This window comes from Dromiciops gliroides, chromosome 4 (assembly GCF_019393635.1).
Source record: "Dromiciops gliroides isolate mDroGli1 chromosome 4, mDroGli1.pri, whole genome shotgun sequence".
Taxonomy (NCBI): domain Eukaryota; kingdom Metazoa; phylum Chordata; class Mammalia; order Microbiotheria; family Microbiotheriidae; genus Dromiciops; species Dromiciops gliroides.
The window spans coordinates 446,287,473-446,313,126 of NC_057864.1; the positions used below are offsets into that span (position 1 = coordinate 446,287,473).

The following is a 25,654-nucleotide window of genomic DNA, read 5'->3' on the forward strand; positions in this document are numbered from 1 at the left end:
AATTAGAAGCTTTAGCAAGAGTTTAGATTTTTAAATATTTATTAAAGAGCATTAGGATCTAATGATCAGAGAGAAAGGTAAAAAAATCTAACTATTTCTAAGAGATCCCATCATCCAACCTGCCATGGCGAGGTCAGGAATTAAAAAGACCAATGCTTCCTTCTTCCTCTCAGAAGCCTCCTGTGAAACTGGGAACATCCCATCCACACATACACACACAGCTCCAAGCTAATTGGCTGGTAGCCTTGATAGACAGTACCCACGAGCAAACGTCACTTTCTGATGCCAAGGAAAAGCCGCATGGCTTGTGCTCAAATGCCTTCTCCTCATGGCGGAGCTTTCCTACAGTAACTCTCCAACAGGTGGCATCACTCCAATCGTTACATTGTATTGCTTAGAATATCTAAATCATTCATAGTTGATCATCATACAATATTGATGTTACTGTATACAATAATCTCCTAGTTCTGCTCATTTTACTTTGCATCAGTTCATGCCAGTCTCTCTAGGTTTTTCTGAGAGTATCCTCCTTGTCATTTCTTATGGTACAGTACTATTACATCATACTCATATACAACAACTTGTTTAGTCATTCTCTGATTGGTGGACATCCTCCTCAATTTCCAATTTTTTGCCACCACAAAAAGAGCTGCTATAAATATTTTTGTACATATAGGTCCTTTTCCTTTTTGTTTTTTATCTCTTTGGAATATAGACCTAATAGTATTGCTTGGTCACAGGGTATGCATGGTTTTATAGCCCTTCGGACATAGTTCCAAATTGCTCTACAGAATGGTTGAATCACTTAATAACCTCACCAACAATACATTAGTGTCTCAGTTTACCCATATCCCCTCCAACATTTGTCATTTTCCTTTTTCTGTCCATAATAATATCCTTTTGATAGGTGTAGTGCGGTAGTTCAGGGTTGTTTTAATTTGCATTTTTCTAATCAATAGTGATTGAGAGCATGTTTTTTATATGACTGTAGATAGCTTTGATGACTTTGTCTGAAAACTGCCCATTCATATCATTTGACCATTTATGAGTTGAGAAATGTCTCCTCTTTTTTTAGAAATTTGACTCAGTTCCCTTTATATTTGAGAAATGAGGTCTTTATTAGAGAAACTTGTAAAGTTCTTTCACAGTTCTGATTACTGTGTATTTCTCTCCATCTTACTTCCCCCCTGTTTATCCTATTCTTACCTTTCACCCAGTCCATTCTTAAAAGTATTTTACTTCTGACTTTTACCTCTCTCAGACCACCCTTCCTTTTATCAGTTCTTCTCCCCCCCCCATTTCCTTCCCATCTTATACTGTAGGGTAAGATAGATTTCTATACTAAACTGAGTGTGTATGTTATTCCCTCTTTGAGCCAGTTCTGATTAGAATAAGGATATCCATTTTCTTATCAGTGGATAAAGTACTGAATTTTGAGTCTGGAACATTTGAACTCATCTCTCACCTCTGACTCCACTTCCATGGCTCTGGGTCACTTAACTTCTCTGTTTCAATTTTCTTCTAATCTATTAAATAATACCTGTTATTTTTGTTAGTTATGTGATAATAAATAAGAGTACGCAAAATAGTTTGCAAAATTTAAAGTACTGTATAAATGTCATTTGTTACTAATTTTTATAGAAGATATTTATATGCACCCATCTTATCTTTCTCAGACCAATTCACCTTTTTTTTAAATAGAATTTTATTTTCCAAAATATATGTAAAAACAAAATTTTAACATCAATTTTTAAAAAACTTTGTGTTCCAACTTCTTTTCCCCCCTCCATCCCCCCCCCCCCAAGAACTCAAGCAATTCAAAATAAGTTATACATGAATAGTCATGGAAGAATTCCCATATTAGCTAGTTGTGAGAGAAAACAGTCAAAAAAACCAAAACTTCAGATTAAGGAATTGTCAAAGAGGAAATGAAAAAAAAATTTTAAAACGTGTTTCCATCTGTTTTCAGATACTATCAGTTCTTTCTCTGCAGATGGGCTGCAGTCTTCATAAGTCCTTCAGGGTTATATTGGATCATTGCCTTGCTGAAAATAACCACATGCTTCCCAGCAGATCATCCCCCACTATTGCTCTTATTTTGTATACAGTACATTTCACTCTGCTTCAGTTCATGTAGGTCTTTCCAGGTTTTTCTGATAGTATCCTCTTCATCATAACCTCCCTCCTTCTTCAACCCTCCCTATGAAATCAAGCAATTCAGTAGGTCATACTGGTGCAGTAATGCAGAACATCTTCATCTTCCTTGAAAGTGTTTTGCTTTTTACTGCTTTCTCCCCCAGTCTGTCCTTTCCTCCTTCCCTTCCTCCCCTGCTTTTCTCCCTCTCCCCCCCAGGGCAAAAATATATTACTATACCTACTTGAGTATGTATGTTAGTCCTTCTTTGAGCCAATTCTGATGATATTAAGGTTCACTCACTCCCCAACTCCTTCCCCCTCTTCTAAGCTTTCTTCTTGTTTCCTTTATGTGAACTACCTCTCCCCAGACCATCTCTCCCCTTCTCCCTCACCCAGTTTATTCCTCCTACACCTCAACCTTATATTAATGATGTCATCATGGATTAGTTAGGTGGCACAGTGGACAAAGCACCAGCCCTGGACCCAGGAGGCCCCAAGCCCAAATCCAGCCCCAGACATAGGACACCCCACCCTGTCTGCCCTACAAAGAACAAAACATAAATGCTTTTTTTTTTTTTAAGTGAGGCAATTGGGGTTAAGTGACTTGCCCAGGGTCACACAGCTAGTAAGTGTTAAGTGTCTGAGGCTGGATTTGAACTCAGGTACTCCTGACTCCAGGGCCAGTGCTCTATCCACTGCGCCACTTAGCTGCCTCAAAACATAAATGCTTTACAGATATCATCCCTTCATATTCAGTTCAGCCCTGTCTTCTGTGAATTTCTTACTGAGATAGTTCTTATGATTTCAAAGTATTATCTTCCTATGTAGGAATTGTTAAGGGCTAAAATTCTAGTTGAACTGTCTAAAATATCTAATGAGTGGTCGCCAATAAATTATAAGCTTTAGCAAGAGTTAGACTTTTAAGCATTTATTAAGGAGAATAAGAATTTGGTAAAGAGAAGAAGAAAGGCCTAGATTCCTATCTATTAAAGGGAGAGCACATTTCTAGCTCCGCTCTCCACCAGAGTCCAGAGGAAAGAGAGCGAGACTGAGTGCCAGTCTCTTCCTTCCTCCTCCCACTCACCCGCGTCACTTCCTTTTCCCAAAGAAAAGACTCCTGGTCTTGCCCTCAAAGACCTTCACTTCATGGGTGGAACTCTTCTACAGTAAGTCTCCAGCAGGTGGCGTCATTCCAATCGTTACAGAATGTAAACAGTTTGATCTTTTAATATCCCTCATGAAGTCTTTTTCCTGTTTACCTTTTCATGATTCTCCAGGATCTTGTATTTGAAAGTCAAATTTTCTATTCAGTTCAGGTCTTTTCATCACAAATGCTTGAAAGACCTCTTTCTCATTGACATCCCATTTTTGCCTCTGAAAGATTATACTCAGTTTTGCTGGGTATGTGATTTTTGGCTGTAGTCCCAGTTCCTTTGCCCTCTGGAATATCATATTCCATGCCCTTCGATCCTTTAATGTAGAAGCTGCTACATCTTGCTTTATCCTTATTGGATCTCCACAGTATTTGAATTCCTTTTTTCTAGCTGCTTGCAGTATTTTCTCATTGACCTGGGAGTTCTGGAATTTGGCTATAATATTCCTGGAGGTTTTCCTTTTGGGATTTCTTTCAGGAGGTGATTGGTGGATTCTTTCAATTTCTATTTTAGCTTCTGCTTCTAGAATATCAGGGCAATTTTCCCTCACAGTCTCTTGGATGATGGTGTCTAAGCTTTTGTTTTGGTCGTGGTTTTCAGGTAGTCCAATGATTTTCAAATTATTTCTCCTAGATTTATTTTCTAGGTCAGCTGTTTTTCCAAGGAGATATTTCACATTGCCCTCTATTTTTTCATTCAGTTGGATTTGCTTTACTGTGTCTTGGTTTCTCATAAGGTTACTAGCTTCCATTTGTTCAATCCTAATTCTTAGGCAATTTTTTTCAGCAGACAGTTTTTTAATCTCCTTTTCCATTTGGCTTTTCAAACTGTTGACTTTTTTCTCATGACTCTCCTTCATCGCTCTCATTTCCCTTTCCATTCTTTCCTCCTTTTCTCTACATCTTCTTTCTATTTCTCCTACTTTCTCTTCAGAGTCCCTTTTGAGAGCTTCCATGGCCTGAGACCAGTTCATATTTTTCTTGGAAGCTTTGGATGTTGGAGCTTTGACCCTGTTATTATCTTCATCTTTGAGGTTGTATTGTGGTCTACCTTACCCCCAAAGAAGTTTTCGATGGTCTTCTGCTTTCTCTGCCTACTCATCCTGGCTTATTATTTCTTGTCTTTTAACTCCTTCTTAAAGTGTGGTGCTGCTTCCAGGACACACTGTTCAAGCTACAGCATGGCCTGGGGGATGGTTGGGGCTTCTTTTCAGCCTGCCTGGCCTTGCTTTCATTTGATTTTAAGCTCTCCACTGGAGGGTGGTGCTGCTTCTCGGCTCTGCTCCTGTTCTTAGCTTCAGAGGGTCCCAGGTGTTTTGGGTTGAGGGGAGGCAGGCTTTAATCTCACCTGGCCTGTTCTCAGGTCCGGAGATAACCGCAGGCCTACTTTACTAAGTAACCAACCAGCAAAGCTTTCTCTGGTGTGGTTCTCAGCTTCTGATGAGACTGCTCCCCTGTTCCTCTCCCCCACCTGGGTCTCCCGCCGCTCAGGATTTCTTCCTCGTTGCCCGCTGGGGTGGGACAGTCGAATCCTTCCCCCCAGTCCACTGGTACCCCTGCACTTACCCCCTCGGGCCAGCCGTTCAGTCCAACTGCGTACTCGGTTCCAGAAGATGCTGGTGCTGCAGCCGATTCAGAGGCATTGGGGCAAATTCCTCTGGCGGGTGTCTGGTGTGTTGGCCCGATTGCGGGGTTAGGCTTTATTTGTGGCCCAGCATGGCCCCCTGAGATCTATCTATAGCTGGAACAAACTCTCTGCCTGTATTTTTGTGTGTTTTTCTGCCCCAAGGGTTCTTTTATTGCTATTTTTGGGGTGGTTGTATCAGGAGCCCTGTGCGTTTAATGTCTTTCCTCCACCATCTTGGCTCCGCCCCAATTCATCTTTTTGCAAAAGGACTCAGATTGTTTCTATCTAATTTGGAACCTCATATTAATAAATAATCCTGTTGAAGGTATTTCTACTTTTGAGTGTCTGTGAATAGCTAAATATTCAATAAATAGCAAGGACCTTTACATTTTATGTACAAGAAAAAAACAATTCTTTGGCCTGTGTTTAATTGCTTGCTGTCTGTTATGTTTCTACTTGTGTGTGTGTGTGTGTGTTTAACTCATGAGTCACATTTAGCTGTTTTTCATAAAGGCCTACCTTATCTCTGAAAAACTTCTAAATTTAAACTTTCTAACAATGAAATGAAATTTAAGACAGGTTTTCCTTGGTGACTTGGACCAATTGATTGCAGGGATTACAGATTTTATGGCATGAGGCTAGGCTGTTGTTTCTGGTCTGTAAGTCAAGAGGAGGTTGTGGTAACATTGCTTTAAGTATTTTCTCCCTCCTTTTGAAGTTTGCTTCTCAGTCCTTTCCTGTGGTCTGATCTTTTGGCAGGTGTGGCTTTTCCTTGGGCATGCTCACTCTCTCTGCTAGTATGGATTACTGGCTACTGAAGCCCTGAGAGTTCTGTTGTCTATGTGCATGATATATGTGTGGGAGGTTTTCCTTAACTCCTGGGGGTGCTGGTTCTCTTTGTTTCCCTGATCTCTTGTTATATGACCAGTCTCCTTCCTTTTCTGGCTAAAGAGATGCTTACTGGCATTTGTCAAACCATATCTTATGGTTAAGTCATCCTTGGGAATAGGTTCTTGCAGCCTGATATTCCCCATGAATGTTTCTGTTGACCTATGGGTTACCTATAATTTGATCTGCTGAGACTGTGATGTATTCCATAAGTCACAGCTTTCTAATTTCACTGAAAGATGGGTATTAAAAAATGATGCTTTTTTGTCAGGCAGAATCTGAATTCATTCAAAGCTCTTCATGGTTTCTGAAATGAAATCTGTTCTCTGAGTCAGCTCTATCCAGCTTCTTGCCCCTCTTTGCTTGTCCAAGGAACATTTACAATTTGACTAAATGGGAAGCTTACTGTGCTTGCTAATATCCAGGCAATATGCATTCTTCATCTACTTTCCCTCCACAACTGGGTGCTTTACCAGGTTGTATGATATCCCCCCTCCCCCCCAGGTTTAGTTTTGAGACAACCCCTATATGGCATTATTTGGAAAACAGCACCTAAGAAATTCTACCGTTTGCAGAAAATCTATTCTATGTGAAGAGATAGTATACCTGCCATGAGAGTGATGAACATATCTGGTGAGTATACATACCATAGATCTCTCCCTTTTATGCCTTTCTCCATATTGATAATCTGTATTATTGTACCAATATACCTTTAGTATTATCCATCAAGGAAACGTTTAGGATTTTCATAGTGGTTATAGGAGACATTTGTTGAAAGGAACAACTTTAAGGCCTTGTTTTGGTCTGAGAATACTTTTTTGGGGGGGACGACTAATAATAATAATAAAAATAACAACCAGGCACAGCAGGATATTGTATTCCTTGCTTCCCTAGTAAAGGTGGTATATAGAAAAGTTTTTAATATGAGGCTGCTTGTTCCTTTTGAATTTGTGCATTAATTAATCTCAGATTAATTACTTTGGAGATGAGAAAATAAACATTTATGCCTCATAAAGTAATCAGTTTCATTTTGGAGGAGGGTTGTTTTTATGTGCAGATTTGTCCAGTATATCTTAGAACTTTCAAAGGAAATATTCATGGTACATAGCTGTTGTGCCTCTGAGAAGCATATAACCTTTTGGCCTTTTAAAATTTTTCAGTTCTGAACCAATTTTCAACATTTTTTTGTATTCTACCTTTGTGTTCAAGTTATCAGTCTTCAGTCTTTATGTTGAATTTGTTTGATGGTTCTTCTTAGGGTCTTTGTAAAATTTCTTTTGTTGTTGTATTGTTTCAGTTGTGTCCAACTCTTTGTCACCCCATTTGGGGTTTTCTTGGAAAAGATATTTGGAGTGATTTTCTATTTCCTTCTCCAGTTCATTTTACAGATGAGGAAACAAAGGCAAACAGGGTTAAGTGACTTACCCAGGGTCACAGTAAGTGTCTGAGGCCAGATTTGAACTCAGGAAGATGATTATCTTCCTGACTCCAGGCCTAGCACTCTATCCATTGTCCTACCCATTCAACAGATTTTGGTATGTAATCTGTAATTATCTTTAAGGTGGTTCTTTTGCCTTTTTTTTTTTTTTTTTAGCACTCCTAGGAAGGAAGACAAAAATACCATGAAATAATGTTTTTTGTTGCCTTCAGATATTATGAAACCAACTTTGACAAATCTTACTTGTTTCTCCAAAGAGAATTTATAAATCCTCCACTTACTGGCCTACTTTAAAAAATATCTTCCACTTTCATTTATAGCAAGACTTTCAATTTTAATATGATTTAGTTTAAGTAGCACCTTAACTTATTACTGTTCCTTGACTAAGGATCTCATATTTTTTCTTTTTCTTTCACTCAACCACTGTCATTATCACAGCAGAAGGCGGGTGTATAGACACATAGACGTCAGCATTATTTTGTATTTTTGTTTGTTTAATTTGTTGCTATGGGCAAATGATTTCTTACCATTGGCTATCCTCTTGGCATTGAATTGTTCCATACTTAGTAAGTCTAGTCCTTGGGTAGCAGTCTATTAATAGAAACAGAATAGTTTGGTAGAATATGCCAGAACTCGCTGTCTTCAAATAAGGCAAGGCATTAGAGTAAGACTTTTGTGGATTTTTTTTTTCAACCCGAAAGTTGTAGAGATTTTGTTTTGTGGGATGGGCTGTGATCTGTACTGTGGAAGGGTGTTTACACATCATTGAGATCTCAGATCTATTGAAGTTTGAGAAAGAAGACTATCAATCAATAGTGGATTTTTTTTTTTCTTTTTTGGACAAAAGGAGACTTCTCTCCCTCTCTTGGGGGGAGTTATTATACTGAACTCTTCCATTTGGAACTCTCTCCTTATGATAGCTTTAAAATCTTAATTGTTTTTAAAATTGTATTCCCAGATTTGAACTCAGGAAAATGAGTCTTCCTGATCCCAGGCCCAGCACTCTATCCACTGCACCACCTAGGTGTCCTTTGTTGTTCAATTGTTTTTCTGTCAAATGACCAAAAAAAAAAAAATTAAAAAAAAATTGTAATTTTGTTTCCATTTGCAAATTAGAAAGTCCTATTATGCTTCTGCAGTAGATAACTTGGTTTAGTCTGTAGTACATTTAAAATGAAAGTTTCTTACTGGAAATATGCAGATATCTTTTAACAAAAACCCAGAGAAAGAACAATCTGTAAATCATAATTTTATATGATTGACTACTGTTATTCATATAAATTTGAGTCTGTGTTTTCTGATAGCCTCAGCTTTTTCACTGTGTAAATGAGTAACTCTTTCATATGGCTGTATTTCTTTTTTGTAAGCCATACTCTTTATGAGTAGTAAAAATGTTAAGTTTTTAATCAGTTAATTTTTTCCCCTTTTATTGGAGACTAGTTTTTGTTATTTGTCTAAGATCATTAACTACCTATAAAAGGTCATTGTACTATGGGTAGCTTAATTAATGTTCATTTATAATTTCTTTGGATTATTGAGAGACCAGAATTTTCAGGTGATACGGAAGTAACAGTTAATAATTTAAGTTGAGGACTACTTGATCTAGATGTAGAAATATTTGTATGGGCTTTAAAATGAAACTGCCTTTTAGCATACAGGGTAATTTGTATTCATGACAGTATTTGTTTTCCATGCATCAAAGAAATCAAAACTTCCAGTGAAAGCAAGATAAACTTGATAGTAATATAACTTTCAAAAAGGAAATGAAAATAATAGTTTGCTTCAGTTCTCTAGTCTAGCAGAAGCAGGCAGTAGCTAATTTTTGGCTTTAAAAATTTGAGTGTAGATTTAACATTAAAAATAAATTCTTTTTAGGGCCAGATGACCTTCTTTCAGTTAGACCCTTGAAGGATGCACGTTTCAAAGCTGGTATCTCTTTAATTCATAGCTGGGGGTCATGGATGATAACATATTCACTGATGATAGTATAGTTGGAATGGTATAGCCTGGGAAGTGTAGGTGGAGGCCAACAAAATTAGGTTTGGAAGAGAGAAAACTAACCCTGTGATAAATCTTTAAAAATAGCTTTCTTTTATTTATTTTTCAGAGCTTTATGAAAGTTTAAATAGATTATACCTTCTTAAAAGAGGTCATCAGATTAGTTAAGTAAAGTCTTTTCCCCCTTACAGAAATCATGATATATTTTTTGCTCCCATTGTTTGTATATAGTAATTCTATTTTATTATTTTTTAAAAATAAAATCTTACCAGTCTAGATGGAATAAAAGTTATTACTGTATTTCTTTTGTTGTTCATCTTAGGGGTATGAGTTATAATGTCTATCCACTAATGCTCTGTCATGTTTATAATATATGACCATATATTATATATGATCACTGGTTACACATTTGGACTAGCCATTAACTAATTTCATTCTTTCTAGAGTTCTTTAAAACCTTTAAAGCAAAGTCATCTGGTATCAGTACTTTATCTAGAAAAACTTATGTATTTGGCATTCTCTCATCTAGGGCTTTCAACCCATCTGCTTCAAAAAACAAGTTTGGGAGTGGAAAAAACCCTTTCTCCACTTAATCCATAGTTTCTTTAAGGTTTAGCTTAGGTGCCCAGTTCATTTTCTGATCTCCCTAGTTGTTAGTGTTCTCTAGAGCACTGGACTTGGAGTCAAGAAGAACTGAATTAAAATCCTACCACAGGGGGCAGCTAGGTGGTGCAGTGGATAAAGTACCAGCCCTGGATTCAGGAGGACCTGAGTTCAAATCTGGCCTCAGACACTTGACACTTACTAGCTGTGTGACCCTGGGTAAGTCACTTAACCATCATTGCCCTGCCCAAAAGAAAAAAAAAAACAAACAAATCCTACCATAGATATTTAGTAACTGTGAACTTGGGCAGGTTGTATGCCACAGGATTATTACCTCCTTCCTGTGCCTTTCAGTTTAGTCCCCGGTTGGTTAAACTCTTGCGATTACTAATTTCTTTTCTAGATATCCAACCACCTCTTTATAATTCATTTTAGAATGTTCACAGTCATACTCGCTGATCTATAGTGTGCTGACTGTAATCTCTTCATTTTTTTGGAAAATTTGGCCAATGTTTGCTCTTCTCCAGCCCTGAGGTACAACTCTCATTCTCTTCAGTCTTTCAGCTATCACTGACAGAGGCTCAATGATCACATCTGTCACATTTTTCAGCACTTGAATTCATGAATAACTAAGAGCACTCTTAATATCTCCTTGCTTATCTTAGGTATTATCTCTGTATTAACAATTTTTGTTGTTGTCATCCAAAGGTTATTTTTGGCAGAGAAAATATAAGCTAAATAAGAGTTGAAGGCTATTTAATGATTAGCACCATATTCTTTTTGCACACCCGTCCTGTTACAGTGGTTGGATGGGGTTTGCTTTACTGCCTGAGGCACTCACTACTTGTCCTCACCTAGGAAGTGAAAGCACTTGAGGAATTCCCCTTTATATTGTGTTTTACTAGAGAGGATGAAGGATTTTAAGAAAGGATGGAAGAAAGAGTCTGAGCATATTGGAGAGAATCAAAATCAGCACCAAAAGCTTGACAAGTAAAAGAATGAAATATAGAGGAACAAGAGAAAGTATACTCCTTCTCATTGGGGCTATACAGTAAATATGAGGGTCTGTTCCCCCAAAACGGGGAAGGGTTTTTTCTCCACAAAAAAGGAGGGAAGAGCTTCATAGCTTTCAAATAAGCAGCAGCTTCTCAAACCCCACAGGAGTATTTGTACATAGACACTAACAAGTTAGACAAACTGCTATAAGCCCTTCACGTCAGTTTCCATTGTTTCTCCATTTATTGTACCTTGAATTCAAGGGAGAGAAATGTTGTAGAAAGCTTTAGTTTAGTTGTCCTAAAGCCAATATGGAATCTTTCAGTATCGATGTAACTAGTCTCTCTCCCAGTCCACTTCCTTCATCCATTGACAGATGAAATGAGTTGGGAGCTACCTAGATTCTCACTTTATCTTAGCTCTCATAGTTCTAACCTTACAAATAGAATGCATACAGATTCCATGTAGGTAGCCCACAATTTGCAGAAAGTTTTAATTAGGGAAAATAATCATGAGTTGTGGCCACAAAGGTCAGTTCTGAGATCTCAGCAGAATTCTCAAGTGCTTTAGAAAGAATACTTTCACAATTTTGCTTTAACAGAACTATAAAATTGGACCTCAAAGATCTCACATGCTTGAAGTATTTGCAAGCACCTTCTATATATTGCGTGTAATTGTTTCTAGGAGTATATGTAACACTAACTGATCTTCAGGCTAGTACTTTCTGTCTCTTGCATCTACTATCCTAGTGACAGATTAAATGCTGATTTGAAGAATGGCCATCTTGCCTCTATCTACATTTCTGCATTTACTGACACCAAGAGGAAGAATTGAGTAATGATGTTTAGTGACTTGCTGATGAGTTGTACAACAATATATGGAATTGATGTGCTGAATAGATAGTTGTGCTGTTTTCCCAGAATATTTATTTGGGATATGAAGAACTTACTGAAACTTATTAGATCTGCCCAATTTATCTGATTTGCATTGGGAGAAATGATTCACCCAGAAGAAACCTAGACTGCATCTTTTGTAAATTAAGTTCATCAGCTGATTTCAACTTAAAGGAAAGTTTTTTAGTGGCATGATAAAAGGCTCTGTCCTTGTCCCTCTCCTGGTTCAGTATTTTATTGATGACTTTGATAAAGATGTAGAAGATACTTTAATCAAATTTCTGGATTACAGGAAGCTGGGAGGGATAGCTAATTCATTACTTCTGTGATAATGTTCCAGTTTTGTGGCTCAGATTGTACCAAAAGATAGTCTGAAATACTAAATATTAAAGCCCTTTAATTACTGAAAAACTTAAAACAACAACAAACCTTACTCCCCTTACCCTGTTTCATCTTCTTTTTCACTGTGTCCTCTTGTTATCCCTGTTCTAGTCTCATCTTATTTCGCGATAGCTCCTTCTCCTTGGCTACTTACTAGTCTTTGCCCTCAGAGAATCCTAGGACCAAGAAGACAAAGAGAATGTAAATGATTTAATGCAAACTCTCTGGCTGAGAATTTGTAGTCAGCTTATATGGTAGCTCATTTTTTATTCTTTTATCAAGAGGGAATAAAGGAAATGAACAAACCTGTCTCCTCCTCCTCCCTCACTGTTCTCTTTTTATTCTTGTGTTCTTCTTATCCCATTCCTTGATATCTCTTTTTCCTTAGCTACCAGTCTTGGTCCTCTGAGAATTCTTGAGCAAAGGAGAATGGCACACGTTACTACATTACTCAATTTTATACTATGTGAGACCCTGTCTTAAATAAATCATGGGTACTACTCAGTAGAGGCAAAGGGGAAAGTCTTATCAGTTCCAGTGATTTTTCAAGATCTTTTATCTTATCATATTTTATATAGTCTTATGACTATTGAAGTTTTACTATATCCTATGTGAGATTAAAATTGGATATTAGATCATAAATCTCCCCTACTTAACCTTTCCCTTAATTTATCTCCCAGACTAGTAAATGGAAGAAGCTTCTGGTTTTCTAGATTGAGCCTTTATTGGATGGTAGTCACAAGGTGATGTTGATTAGAAGGATAGGAAAGTAGAAATAAAATACAAATCGTCTTAAGTCTAGGCTTAGTCTATATTCTGTATAAAACTCACTAAAACCCAAGGCCACTTTTGGGGAGAGAGACCGAGTCAAGCGCGTGCTGTTAACCGAGAGCTGGGCTGAGTCAAACTCCAGTCCGCGTCTGTCTGTGCAGAGCAGCCAGGAGACCAGCGGAGCAGGAAAAAGCTCCCACTTCCGTTCTCTCCTTGCCTTTTAAGCTCGCACCCCCGGAAGTCAGAAGTCGAGTGCTCAGCAGGCAATGCTGTTGGTCTCCTCCCCAAAAGGGTGCTCCTAAAAAAAACCCCAAACTGGTGTCTCTCCATTATCTAACCGACTGTTAAAACTTTTTACCACATTCCCCCCTTTTGTTCCTCAAGAAACAAAATATTTCCTTGACAGAACAGTAAAAAGAATATAATAACTATTGCTAACTAATAATATGTGAACAACAATGTAGAAAAGGAAGAGAGGAAAGTTTTGTCCAGAGGGGCGATTGTTTTTTTTTTTTTTTTGTCCTCATGAACTGACGCTTTGACATTAGTCTTGCAAAGGGAGAGCCTCTGCAGAGAGTACATGTTACAGATAGTGTATATTATAACAGAAAGGAGATAATAAAAAACTAACAAAACATATAAAGTCTCTGAGTTCTCTTGTCTTCTTGAAGTGGTAAGATGTCATCAGGAGGAAACTGGATTCTGGTCTGGAAAACTGGATTCTGGACTCTGCTCTGGATTCTGGTCTGGAAAAACTAGATTCTGGACTCTGGTCTGGAAAGCTGGATTCTCTTCTTTAACTGTTTGAATTGCTGTATTTTTACTAAACCTTAGCATAGGATTGTCACCTTCTATGAAAATTAGAAAGATACTGTCCTATAGGTGTCGGCACTATAAAGAAGTTGATCTGAGTTGAGTACTGTGATTCGAATCTGCTTCCTGACAAATTTTGCAGATTCCTACTATCCCCACCCTCTACTACCTTTTTATTATGAAATTCTCACTAATGATCTTTGATAATGATATATGGCAATGAATCATGTAATCAAAATTGTGGGTTATATAAAAGGCAATGGAAAGACTCATTTTGGGTGAAAATTGGCTTCTATTACGGAGATTGTAGCTTGAGCAAGGGATAACCAATGGACAGCCAGCCCCTCTTTGCATTGGCATGCTCATGATCTCGAGAGTTAAAGGGGATGGTGGTCCCTGGCACATTGTATGAACCTCTTTTAGAGTAGAAAACTTGTGGGACAATATGGAAAAGAATCATATATCCCAAAGTTTAAAAGCTGCCAAAAGCATGACATGTAACCTGTTGCGTAAGGACATAATAATCAATTTTAGAGGCCATGAAAAGGCAAAATTCATCATCATACAGTTGAGGAAACCAGATAAGGAGTGAAAATTCCAGGGGAATTTTTATGGAGAAGTAGAGCACATACAGATTTGTCTTTGTCAATAGATACTAATTTGGCAGTGGCAAACCTAGGGCTACACTAAAGAGAGATCCAGCCTTTACTCCCTAAATCTTCTACATGCATAGCTAATAGTCAATAGTCAAACATGGAAAAGCAAATGTCCAATATAAGAAAACTATTATACTTAAGACAGTGTAATACTATGTAATTTGTCTAATATTTTCCTCAGAGATAATACTTTGCTCAAGGCTTTTTTCATCTGAATTATAGAATATTGTTCTAATTTCTCTTTTTGCCTCTAGCCTTTCTCTATTCTAATCTATCTGGTTTTATGTTGTGTGAGAAATAGCACTCAAAAATATCTGGAACCCAGTAATGGAGATGTTTCAAAAAGCTCCTTTGTTTTCATTCTCACCAGAATGGGCCATTTCTTAGTGAAATATGCTACAAAATGGAGGCTCCTGGGCCTTTTTATCTCTTAATGCGACCGGCCTCTCCCCTTCTTCCCCCCTTACAAAAACTAGCCAATTAGAACGCAGCCAATTGGGGAGGTGACACAAGGACAACCCTTCAAACTCCTCCCCCACATGACCAGCCTAGGGTTTCCCTGAATCATGTGATTTTGTTCTCTATGGGGAGGAGAGGCAGACCTTTAGGAGCCCAACCCCCATTCCCTCACAGGTTGCTAAGTCTTTTTTCATTTTTGTCTGACTTCATGACCCCTTTTGAGGTTTTCATGGCAGTGATACTGGAATGGTTTTGCCATTTCTTTCTCCAGCTCATTTTACAGATGAGAAACTGAGGAAAGCAGGGTTAAGTGACTTTCCCAGGGTCACAGCTAGGAAGTGTCTGAGTGCAGGTTCGAACTCAGGAAGATGAATCTTCTTGACTCCAGGACCAGCACTCTATCCATTGTGCCCCCTAACTGTCCCCATTTAGCATAATACTATAATATGTAATAGAGTATCTTGTATAAAAGTGGTAGAATGGTATGACTTCTGACATGTGATTTCACTGTTTTAGAACCTTTTACTGTCTTTGCTTATTTAATGAAGCTATTTTCACATTGAAGACCTTCCCTAATCTGACCCTACCCATACCATGTATTCAGCCTTTAATTGTTCTTGTTTAAAAAAAGTATACAATTTTTTGGGTAAACCATAACACTTCAATGGTAATTTTTATTATTTTGTCATTATCATCACTGCTTCATATACCACACCACCACTTCTTCAGTTCAGGCTCTCAGCACTTCCTCCTGGACTATTGTAGTAGCTTTCTAATTGGTCCCCCTGTACCCATCTTTTCATCTCTCCAGTCTATTCTCTCCAGAGCCAAATTGATATTAGAAAAGCACAGAAGCTTAGTGTCTCCCTTCTGCTTAAGAAGCTCCAGGGGTTCCCTTTACCTCTAAGATAAGAGAAAAACTCCATTGACATTTAAAGTTCATCAAGATCTATCTTCTATTGACCTTCCCAGAGTAATCTCACATTTTTTTTGCCCTTAGAATACTAAATGGTCCAGCCAGAATGGCCTTCTAGCCATTTCTCACATAGGTCATTCCATTTCCCAGTTCTATGCCTTTTGCATAGGCTGTCTACCCATCCTTGAATTGCACTTTTGTACTTTTGTCTCTTGGAATCCTCAGCTCTCTTTAACAATCAAATCACTTGGTACATCTTTCAAGAGGGTTTTCTTTATTTTTCCAGTTGTTCTCTCTTATTCCTACCCAAATCTTCCTGAAAGGCCCAGTTTAGGCCTCTACTCTGAATGTTTCCTAGATAGTTCTGTGCCATATCAAGCCTTTTCTTTCATCACCTATTATCAATCAATCTATGCATTTATTAAGCACATCCTAATTTTTGGTGATACAAAATAGTTCTTGCCCTCAAAGAGGCTGCATTCTGTTGAGGCAGCCAGATCTCTCTATATAACATAGACACAAAGTGACTGGGGGACACTGTTGGTGGAGAGCAGGAAAGGCTTCATGTAGAAGGTGGTGGTTGAGCTTGGCCTTGAAGAAATGAGCCAATCTAAGAGACAAAGATGAATGAGAACCTTTCTGGCAAGAGAAACGTCCATTGAAGAGCCTCAGAGATGCCACACAGAGAGTGCTGTGTTGTGTGTAAGGCCAGCATGACTGGGCCCTACTCGAGTACTTGAAGGGCAGTAGTGTAGTAAGACTAGAAAGGCAGGTTGAGGCCAGATTCTGAAATGCACGTAAAATGCCAGGCTGAATATATTTGATTCTTGAGGTAATAGTGAAGCAACATGGTCAGACTTGTGTTTTAGGAATGTTACTTGAACATCTGTGTAGAGGATATATTAGAGTGGAGTGAGACTTGAGACAGGGAGATCAATTTTAGAACCTTATGGCAATAGTCCTGGTGAGAGATGACAAGGGCTTGAACAAGGGTGATTGCTGGATGAGTGGAGAGAAGACGACCAATGTGAAAGATATGGTAGAGATAGAAATGAGAAGATTTAGTATCTGATTGGATATGTGAGGTGAATGAGAATGTGATGTTAAGAATGACACTGAGGTTGTGGACCTGAGTGACTGGAAAGCTTGGTAGTGCCCTTGGGAGAAATAGAGAAGTTTAGGGGAAGGGTATGCTTTTGGGGGGAAAAGGATGTGTTCTGGTTTTTGGTTTGTTTGTTTTTTTGGTGAGGCAATTGAGGTTAAGTGATTTGCCCAGGGTCACACGGCTAGTAAGTGTCAAGTGTTTGAGGCCGGATTTGAACTCAGGTCCTCCTGACTCCAGGGCTGGTGCTCTAGCCACTGTGCCACCTAGCTGTCCCCTGTGTTCTGTTTTGAACACATGGAGGTTGAGATGTCTACAGGAGAACTAATTCAAAATGTTCAGTAGGGCTGTTGGTGTTGTGGAAGTGGGGAGGCTATCAAATGAGAGTGAAAGAGAAAGAGAAGAGAAGAGGCCCAAGATAGAGCCTAGAAGTATACTCACAATTAGGTGGTAGAATATAGATGATCATTCACCAAAGACTAAAGAGAGGTCAGACAGATAGGAGAACCAAAAGAGAGCTGTCATGAAAACCTAGAGATGAGAGAGTATCTAGGAGGTAGTCAGTAGAATCAAGTGTTACAAAGAAGTTGAGAAAAGGCTAATAGATTAGGCAGTTTAAGAAATCATTGGTAACTTTATAATAGCATGCTACAATTTCCTACTTTTTTGTGTTCTACCTTGTAGGGTGTGTGTGTGTGTGTGTGTGTGTCTTGTTAATTTTATGGGACTATGAGACTATAAGATTTTGATATATTATTCAGTGCTTAGCATTAAATTCAAAGCTGATTTTATACACAGGAAATGTTACTGTAAAAATTGATTTGATAGTTGATGCTATTTTTTAGGTTTGGGTTTGGTAGACTAGTTTTTCATTTGCTATTTACTTTCTTCATATTATTCTTATTTAGAATTTTCCCCAAGTTACATGTAAAAACAAATTTTCACATTGATTTTTTTAAAACTTTGTGTTCCAAATTCTCTTCCTCCCTCTGTCCCCACCCCTCCTTAAGAACTCAAGTAATTCAATATAAATTATACATGTGCAGTCTTGTAAAACATTCATATTATTCTTGTCACTCTAGGTGGGCCAGTTGGTTAGGATTTACATATAAGTATAGACTACTGAGTCCCTATTATAGGACATGATCTAGATATTTGCTAATTACTAACTCTTGGAAGTAATACTTAACTACTTCAAAAGTTTTGTTATTTCATTAGATATAGGCACATTGTGCATGGTTTGGAAATAAAAATTACTTTATTATTAGAGTTAATTGCAAAAAATGTTTAAATTGGGCATTTCTGTGGATGACACCACTTCAGTTTATAAGATCATTGTTATCTTCAACTTCCATCACCTCATAGATAGTCAGTTGCCAAATCTTGCCCATTTTACTTCCTTCACCATCTTTTATATCTGTCCCTTTTTCTTACTTGCATAATAGTATCCACTATCTTAGTTCAGAATCTCATTATCTCTCTCCTTGACTATTACAAGAACTCTCCCTGCCCCCCCCAAAAACTTTTATCTGAATCATTTTGAGTAGGAGGGGTATATAGGTACAATTTCTTACACAAAAGTTGCAGTGAAAGCTTTCAGTTAATTAATAAATTCAAACAGTATTTAACCTTTAGCAAAATTAAAAAGCCAATTTATAATAGCATGCAACAGTTGTTAAATATTACTATAATTTCCATCCATCAACAGTTTACCAATTAAAACATGGACTCACAGTTTACAAAATATCTCTTGAGCACAGAAATACTCGAAAGTAATTCTATTGAATATGTTCTCATCACAACAATCATATATCCAGAATTCCCAACTGAGTTGTCCTGGGATTACAATAGGTTTCTGATTCCTATTCCTAATTATTATACAATTTCTTAACATTGAAAGGTTCCCTCTCAACATAGAAATATCAAAGGAACTAAGGCTAATTCTCAAACATTTTTTAAAAATGATTTCTCACAAAAGTTGTAACCAAACAATAAAGTTTTCTTATAAATTCAGATTAAAACAGCAAGACATCCCTTTCACAGTTTAGTGCAGCAATTTGGATGCCCTAGTATTAATTTCTTTGCAACAAATTAACTCTCAAATAGAATAAGCCCCCTAAGTCCCACAAGTGTTATATACACATAACTTTCTCTTTTCTAAGAAAAAGCAGATTCCCATGCCCCTTTTCCAAGCAAATGAATTGCCTGGGGCTAACTGACCTAACTTCTTAATTGGTCTACTGGCTAATAGTCTTTTCCCTCTCCTGACCTCTATATAACTGCCAAAATGATACTCCTACAACTCACCACCTTGTTCAAGAAGCTCCTTTGAATCTCTCTGGCTTCTAGCAGCAAATACGGGCTCCTCTGTTTGGCATTCAGAGGCAAGCTTTACAGCTCATCTCCAACTTATCTTTCTTTTTTTCTTTTAAGTGAGGCAATTGGGGTTAAGTGACTTGCCCAGGGTCACACAGCTAGTAAGTGTTAAATGTCTGAGGTCAGATTTTTAACTCAGGTCCTCCTGAATCCAGGGCTGGGGCTCTATCCACTGCTCCTCAAAGCTTATTTTAAATGACTTTCCTTCATGCATTCTTCAACCCAGCCAGACTGGCCTCCTAATGTGACATTGCCTGTCTCTGTTTCCCCACCCTGTTTCTTACAATCTCTGGCTTCCTTAAAAACTCTGCTAAAGTGCCACCTCCAAATGAAGTCTTTCCTGAAGCAATGATATTTGTGCCATCCTCCCCCAATTATCTTGGATTTATTTTGCAAATGTTTTGTATGTATTTAAATATGTACATGTTTCCTATTATGGAAAGAAAGCTCTTTGAGGGCAGGTACTATTTCATATTGTCTTTGTATCCCTTGTCCTCATGAACTTTTTTTTTTTAAGTGGGGCAATGGGGGTTAAGTGACTTGTCCAGGGTCACACAGCTAGTAAATGTTAAGTGTCTGAAGCCAGATTTGAACTCAGGTACTCCTGACTCCAGGGCGGGTGCTCTATCCACTGTGCCACCTAGCTGCCCCTCTTTGTTTCCCTTGTGCCTAGCACTTAGAAGGTGTTTAGTATTGATTAAGATCCATAGTAGGGGGCAGCTAGGTGGTGTAGTGGATAAAGCACTGGCCCTGAGTTCAAATCTGGCCTCAGACACTTGACACTTACTAGCTGTGTGACCCTGGGCAAGTCACTTACCCTCATTGCCCCCCCCCCCCCAAGATCCATAGTGCATTATGAAATGGTCCTGATGTAAACAGACATGGTTTCCCCATATAGCTATTTGTGTTGTCACTTCATTTTTTTCTGTCTCCTTGGCCCACATTTCTATTTTTCTCTTCTTTCTTCTCCTATTAATCTTTACCTCCCTACTCTTTTTTCTACCTATCTCAATATGGGTACTGCTTTTCTCCTTGTTGTGGTTAGTCTGTATTTGTTTTCTTTCTCACATTTACTTCTAGATCTCCCCATCTTCTCTCTGGTTCTTTGCCTCTCATGGTTATTTTGATACAAGTTTTGTTATATGTTTTGATCAGTCTCTTGCTAGTGGATTGCTTCTGCAATCTAGTAGAAGAATTGAAAACAACCAGCATGAGATGGTTATATGTAGACAGATGTAAGTTCTTTTTAGGAAGTCAACTTATGAACCAGCCTTTTTTCCTCTCATCTCCCAGGGAAGAAGAAGAACGCCTGAGAAATAAAATTCGTGCTGATCATGAGCGAGCTCTAGAAGAGGCAAAAGAGAAACTAAAGAAGTCTAGAGAGACAATACAAGCAGAGATTGAAACAGAAAAAAATAGGGTAGCCCAGGAGATAAAGAAGAAAGAAACTAAGCCACTGCCACCAGTCCCTTTACCAAACCTCATAGGAATAAATGGTGGAGAACCAGAAGATGAAGACACCAGAGAAAAGAGGGAAAAAATTAAGGAGGTAAAGAATTAAATTTTACGGGGGAGTTGGTTGGGATATGTATTTTGTGCATTTTGGGATCAGTACTGTTTGTGACTTTGTATGTTTGGTCCTTGTTTGGAGAGAAGCTTCTAAGTTCTTCATTAGTCTTATTCCCTTTTCATTCTTGGGTAATTACAAGTAGGATTGTTTTTGTTCATATTAACAGTAATATAAAATGTGGATATTGTTCTGTGTTTTTATTGCTTTGGGGTCTTTCTCATCTCATATGTCACTGTGTCATTCAGAAAACTTGTCAAATTTAATGGCAAATTGACCATATCGAAAACTTGTCTTGATTTATTCAGGTATTTATTCAGTATTTACTCATGTATGACTTTAAAGAAAATACATAAAGTGATTTAGACATGACATTTTAGGTGATTGTAATCTAAAAAACATTTATCTTCCAAACTCTCTCCTGTTGCTTCATTTTGCTGTGGTGGTGACCCTGGTTTCTTAAACACAATTCAACACAAGCCCTAGTAATTCCTGTTGAGGTGGAAAGGCTTGGAATATGAACTTCTGCTTTCTGAGGACCAGTTTAACTAAATTCAGTTAAGTTTATATCCACTTTGGGTTTAAGATGATACATTTTTTGTCCACAATTCCTCTCAAAGAATGCCTACCAACTTATAGGGTGGAAAGGGTACTGTTAATATTGATAATATCATGTTTTCTTCTCTCTGTCTCTCTCTCTGTCTCTCTCTCTCTCTCTCACACACACACACACACACACACACACACACACACACACACACACACACACTTCATGGTTTTTTGTCAGTCAAGTCAATAAGCATTTGTGAAGCACTTACATTGTGCCAGAAACTATACTGACTATACAAAGAAGGGCAAAAACAAGCCTAGTAATAATAGTAATAACAAGTAATATATAGGACTTGAAGGTTTGCAAAGTATTTTACATGTTATGCCATTTGATGTGGGCTCCATCTATCATTATTTATTGTATTAGAAATTAAAACTAATAAATTTTAGCAATAGGAAGAGAGAAGGGAAGGGAATAAGCATTTTTATAGTGCTTGCTATGTTCCAGGCACTGTCTTAAGTATTTTTTTTGCAAATATTATCTCATTTAATTACTTAAATATTTATTAATTCATTGTGTTAACATAAACAACATAGTATTTGTGGAAAATAACTTTTCCAAGTAGTAATTATAGTGAGAATGGCATTCTTTTACATAGTTTTCAAATCTCTTTAATGGCTTAATAGAAGACACCTAAATTCTCATCTGCTTCTGCATTCAGTTTTGTGTGATGTGTTGTTTTGGAATGAAGAAAACCTAGTCTCACCAATGAGAGAAATTATTATTTTTCTATCATACTAATAACCAGTTGTTAATTGGGACAGAGGCTTTTCTTTTTCTGTTTCCTCATTTAGGACCCAGCCCCTGTAGGTCAGTCAGCCAGTGTTTGAAGGACCAGGCCGATAGATGAGATTGCCCAAATCTTCCATGAATATGCTCCTCCATCTTGGGGCTGGACCCCACCCAACTAGGAGAGTTTAAACAGTATCTAATCTAGATGAATTCCAGCCTCAAATCATTAAGCCTACATCTTTGTACCACTTCACTAGAGTTTAGGGCAACCCAGCTCATGAAGAAGTGCTCTGGACAGAGGGAGATGGATTCCCCTATCCAGATGGTTGGAGGCAGCTGTCTCATGATCAAGCCACATTCTCAGCAGGAGGAGCTGAAGAGATTTAGCCTACACCCTCATTTAAATGCCTAGTCCCTCATTAATTGTTAACCAGTCAAGGTGGATTTTTACCTGTTTGGGGCACCCACTTTTCTAAAAGTATATTAAGGCATTCAGTATCTCCTTTAGGGATTTTTGGTTACTGAAAGAAACCACTGACCATCAATTTATTGATTATTAATTAGCTAGCATAATTAATACATTGTTAATTAACTAGAAATTTTGTGTATCAGGTTTTTCTTTAGTATCACAGATTTGTAGTTGGAAAGGGGAGGAACATTTTAATAGGTGAATAATATCTTAGTATCATTATGAAAATGGTTTTTACCTTGCTGAAAAGGAACTCCTGATCTAGAGAAAGCCGTCATTCAATCAGTCAGATAGCGGTTTTCTTTTTTCTCTCCCCATTGTAATGATTGGAATGACGCCACCTGCTGGAGACTTACTGTAGGAAAGCTGCGCCATGAGGAGAAGGCGCCTGAGGGCAAGACATGTGGCTTTTCTTTGGCGGCAGGAAGTGACATTTGCTTGTGGGAGGAAGAGGGGGCGAGGCTGGTGCTCTCACTCTCTTTCGCCAGAACTTTCATGGAGAGCGGAGCAGAACCATAGCTCCCCAAGATAGATAGCTGAATCTAGGCCCCTCTCTCTCTCTCTCTCTCTCTCTCTCTCTCTCTCTCTCTTCACCAAATTCTCATTCTCTTTAATAAATGCTTAAAAGTCTAAACTGTTGCTAAAGCTTATAATTTATTGGTGACCACTCATTAGATATTTTAGACAGACTAGCTAGAATTTTAGCCCCTTACAGATGGCTGGATCATGAAGAGGAAAGCTGAAACCTCCATCTTCCATATTTTGCACATCTATATCAACTGATCTTCTGTCCTTTTCAAGTTGGAGACATTGTCCTTGGTAGAGGGAATACCCACAGAATTAAGAGTTGAAGAACTTCAGTTCCCTTCCTTTGTTTTCATCACCTCTTTTACCTGTAGCAGCAGTCTTCTTCCCTTTTAGCTGTTTATATTTTCTCCATTATAGCTGAAAAACAAAACAAAACAACTCCAAGTTCTTTTAATCTTCAGTATTCTTACAGAACTGTGCTGTGCCTCTGTACTCACCATCTCAAAAACATCCTAAATGTGGCCCAACCTCATTTTGTCCCTACCCTTGGTGCATGAGGTACTGTTGCCTTCTTTTCTAGTAATTACTTTGTATTTATTTAGTAGATATATAGTCGATAACTTGTATTTAAATATATTGTCAGGGCAGCTAGGTGGCGCAGTGGATAGAGCACTGGCCCTGGATTCAGGAGGACCTGAGTTCAAATCCGGCCTCAGACACTTAACACTTACTAGCTGTGTGACCCTGGGCAAGTCACTTAACCCCAATTGCCTCACTTAAAAAAATATATATATATGTGTGTGTGTGTGTGTGTGTGTGTGTGTGTGTGTGTGTGTGTATGTGTGTGTATGTATGTATGTAAATATATTGTCTCCCCCTGTGCAATGTAAGCACCTTATTTCTTTGTTTCCTCAGTGTCTGGCCTGTTTCCTGTGACATAGTGGTTGCTTAACAAAATGGTGGTTTGATTGATTGGTTGGTTAGCAGCTACATGTTCTTCCTTAAGTCTTCTGTACCAGTCATGTAAAATTGTAAGTTGTTTAAAAAGTGCAAGTTGATCAGTTCCTGTATTTCCACTTTGTTCTCTTTTAGACACCTTCCTATTTTCCTTCTCATCAGAATTGTTTAGGTTTGTCCTTATATCTTCAGAGGCTCATTCTCGTGAGTTTCCTATCATTCCTGGGGTAACTTGCCTAGGGTAGGTGCTAACTCATGTGTTCTTAATTAAATAAACAGATAGATAGTGCAGTAGATAGAGAGTTGTCTTTGGAGTGCCAGTCAGTAAATACCTACTATGTGTCAGGCATTGTGTTGTTACTGGGGATGTAAAAATAAGAATGAAAATAACCAGTGCCATCAGGGAGTTTACATTCTATTGAGGAAACATCACCTACATGAAATCAGAAGACCAAGCTAAAAATGCCAGCTCTATTTCTTACAGCCTGTGTGATGCTGGGTAAATCACTCCTTCTGGAAATCCCAATTTCATTTTCCATAAATTTCTACAGGGTTAAATTGGAAGTTTCCCAAATGTTCCTTCTAGCTCTGAATCCTATGATGTTATTAACTCTACACAGATCGACGCTTAATTTGTGTTTTATCTACTATTCTTTGCACACAGTCCTCTGTATGTTTTTTGTCCTATTTTAGGGACCTATTCATTTATTCAATCTGTGAAGAATAGAAGCTAAAATGGTAATTTGAAAAAAATGCTGGCCTGGGAGTGAGAAGGCCCTGGTTTTTGCCAATTACTTTGCCATTAGCAAAGTAATTGACCTTAAATTAATCATTTACCCATCTAAGTTTTCCTTTCCTCATTTCTAAGATGAAGAGTTTGACAAAGTCTGTCTTTTCCAGTATTAATACTGACTATTGGATGATATCATGTATGAACTTCCTGCCAGCTCCTAAAGTTTGTGACTCTGAATTGGCTAACATAGTATTTGTTAGTGTTTTGTCATAATTACCAACAAAATTAATTGAAACTGTGGTTTTAAAAATTACTTTGCTAGGTATCAGCTTTGTTTTGTTTTTTTGTTTGTTTGTTTGTTTTGCTTTGGTGAGGCAATTGGGGTTAAGTGACTTGCCCAGGGTCATGCAGCTAGCAAGTGTTAAGTGTCTGAGGTCAGATTTGAATTCAGGTCCTCCTGACTCCAGAACCAGTGCTTTATCCAGTGCGCCACCTAGCTGCCTCGCTAGGTATCAGCTTTAAAGAATGTTTTCATGTTTTATTGCTGCACAGCAATGTACTTGATTTTTTCTTTTTAATTGATATTTTGGATGAAGACATTGATGTCATGCTCTTCAGATTTGGAGCTAAAATGAAGTTGTGAGGGATTTCTGGTCTAAAAAGTCATTATAAGCTAGATAGAATAATGAATTTAAAAAGATGAAATGTAAAAGACCTAGGAATTTTAATGGTACATTTGGTATGAGTATTGGACATTTTAAAAGAACTAAAACAAAAATTCTTGTAATCTGGAGGTGTTTGTATTGTGCCTTGGAATATTGTGGTTATTTCAGATCCTCATTTTTTAGGAGG

The 25,654-nt window shown here is 37.9% G+C and overlaps 1 protein-coding gene across 1 annotated transcript in view; it reads left to right on the top strand.

Annotated features, from left to right (window-relative positions):
- MAN1A2 (mannosidase alpha class 1A member 2) overlaps positions 1-25,654 on the top strand; it is a 241,454-nt gene that overhangs the window by 67,967 nt on the left and 147,833 nt on the right. The window contains 1 exon segment of the mRNA XM_044000249.1: positions 20,500-20,755. Within this exon segment, the coding sequence (XP_043856184.1) occupies positions 20,500-20,755 (256 nt within the window).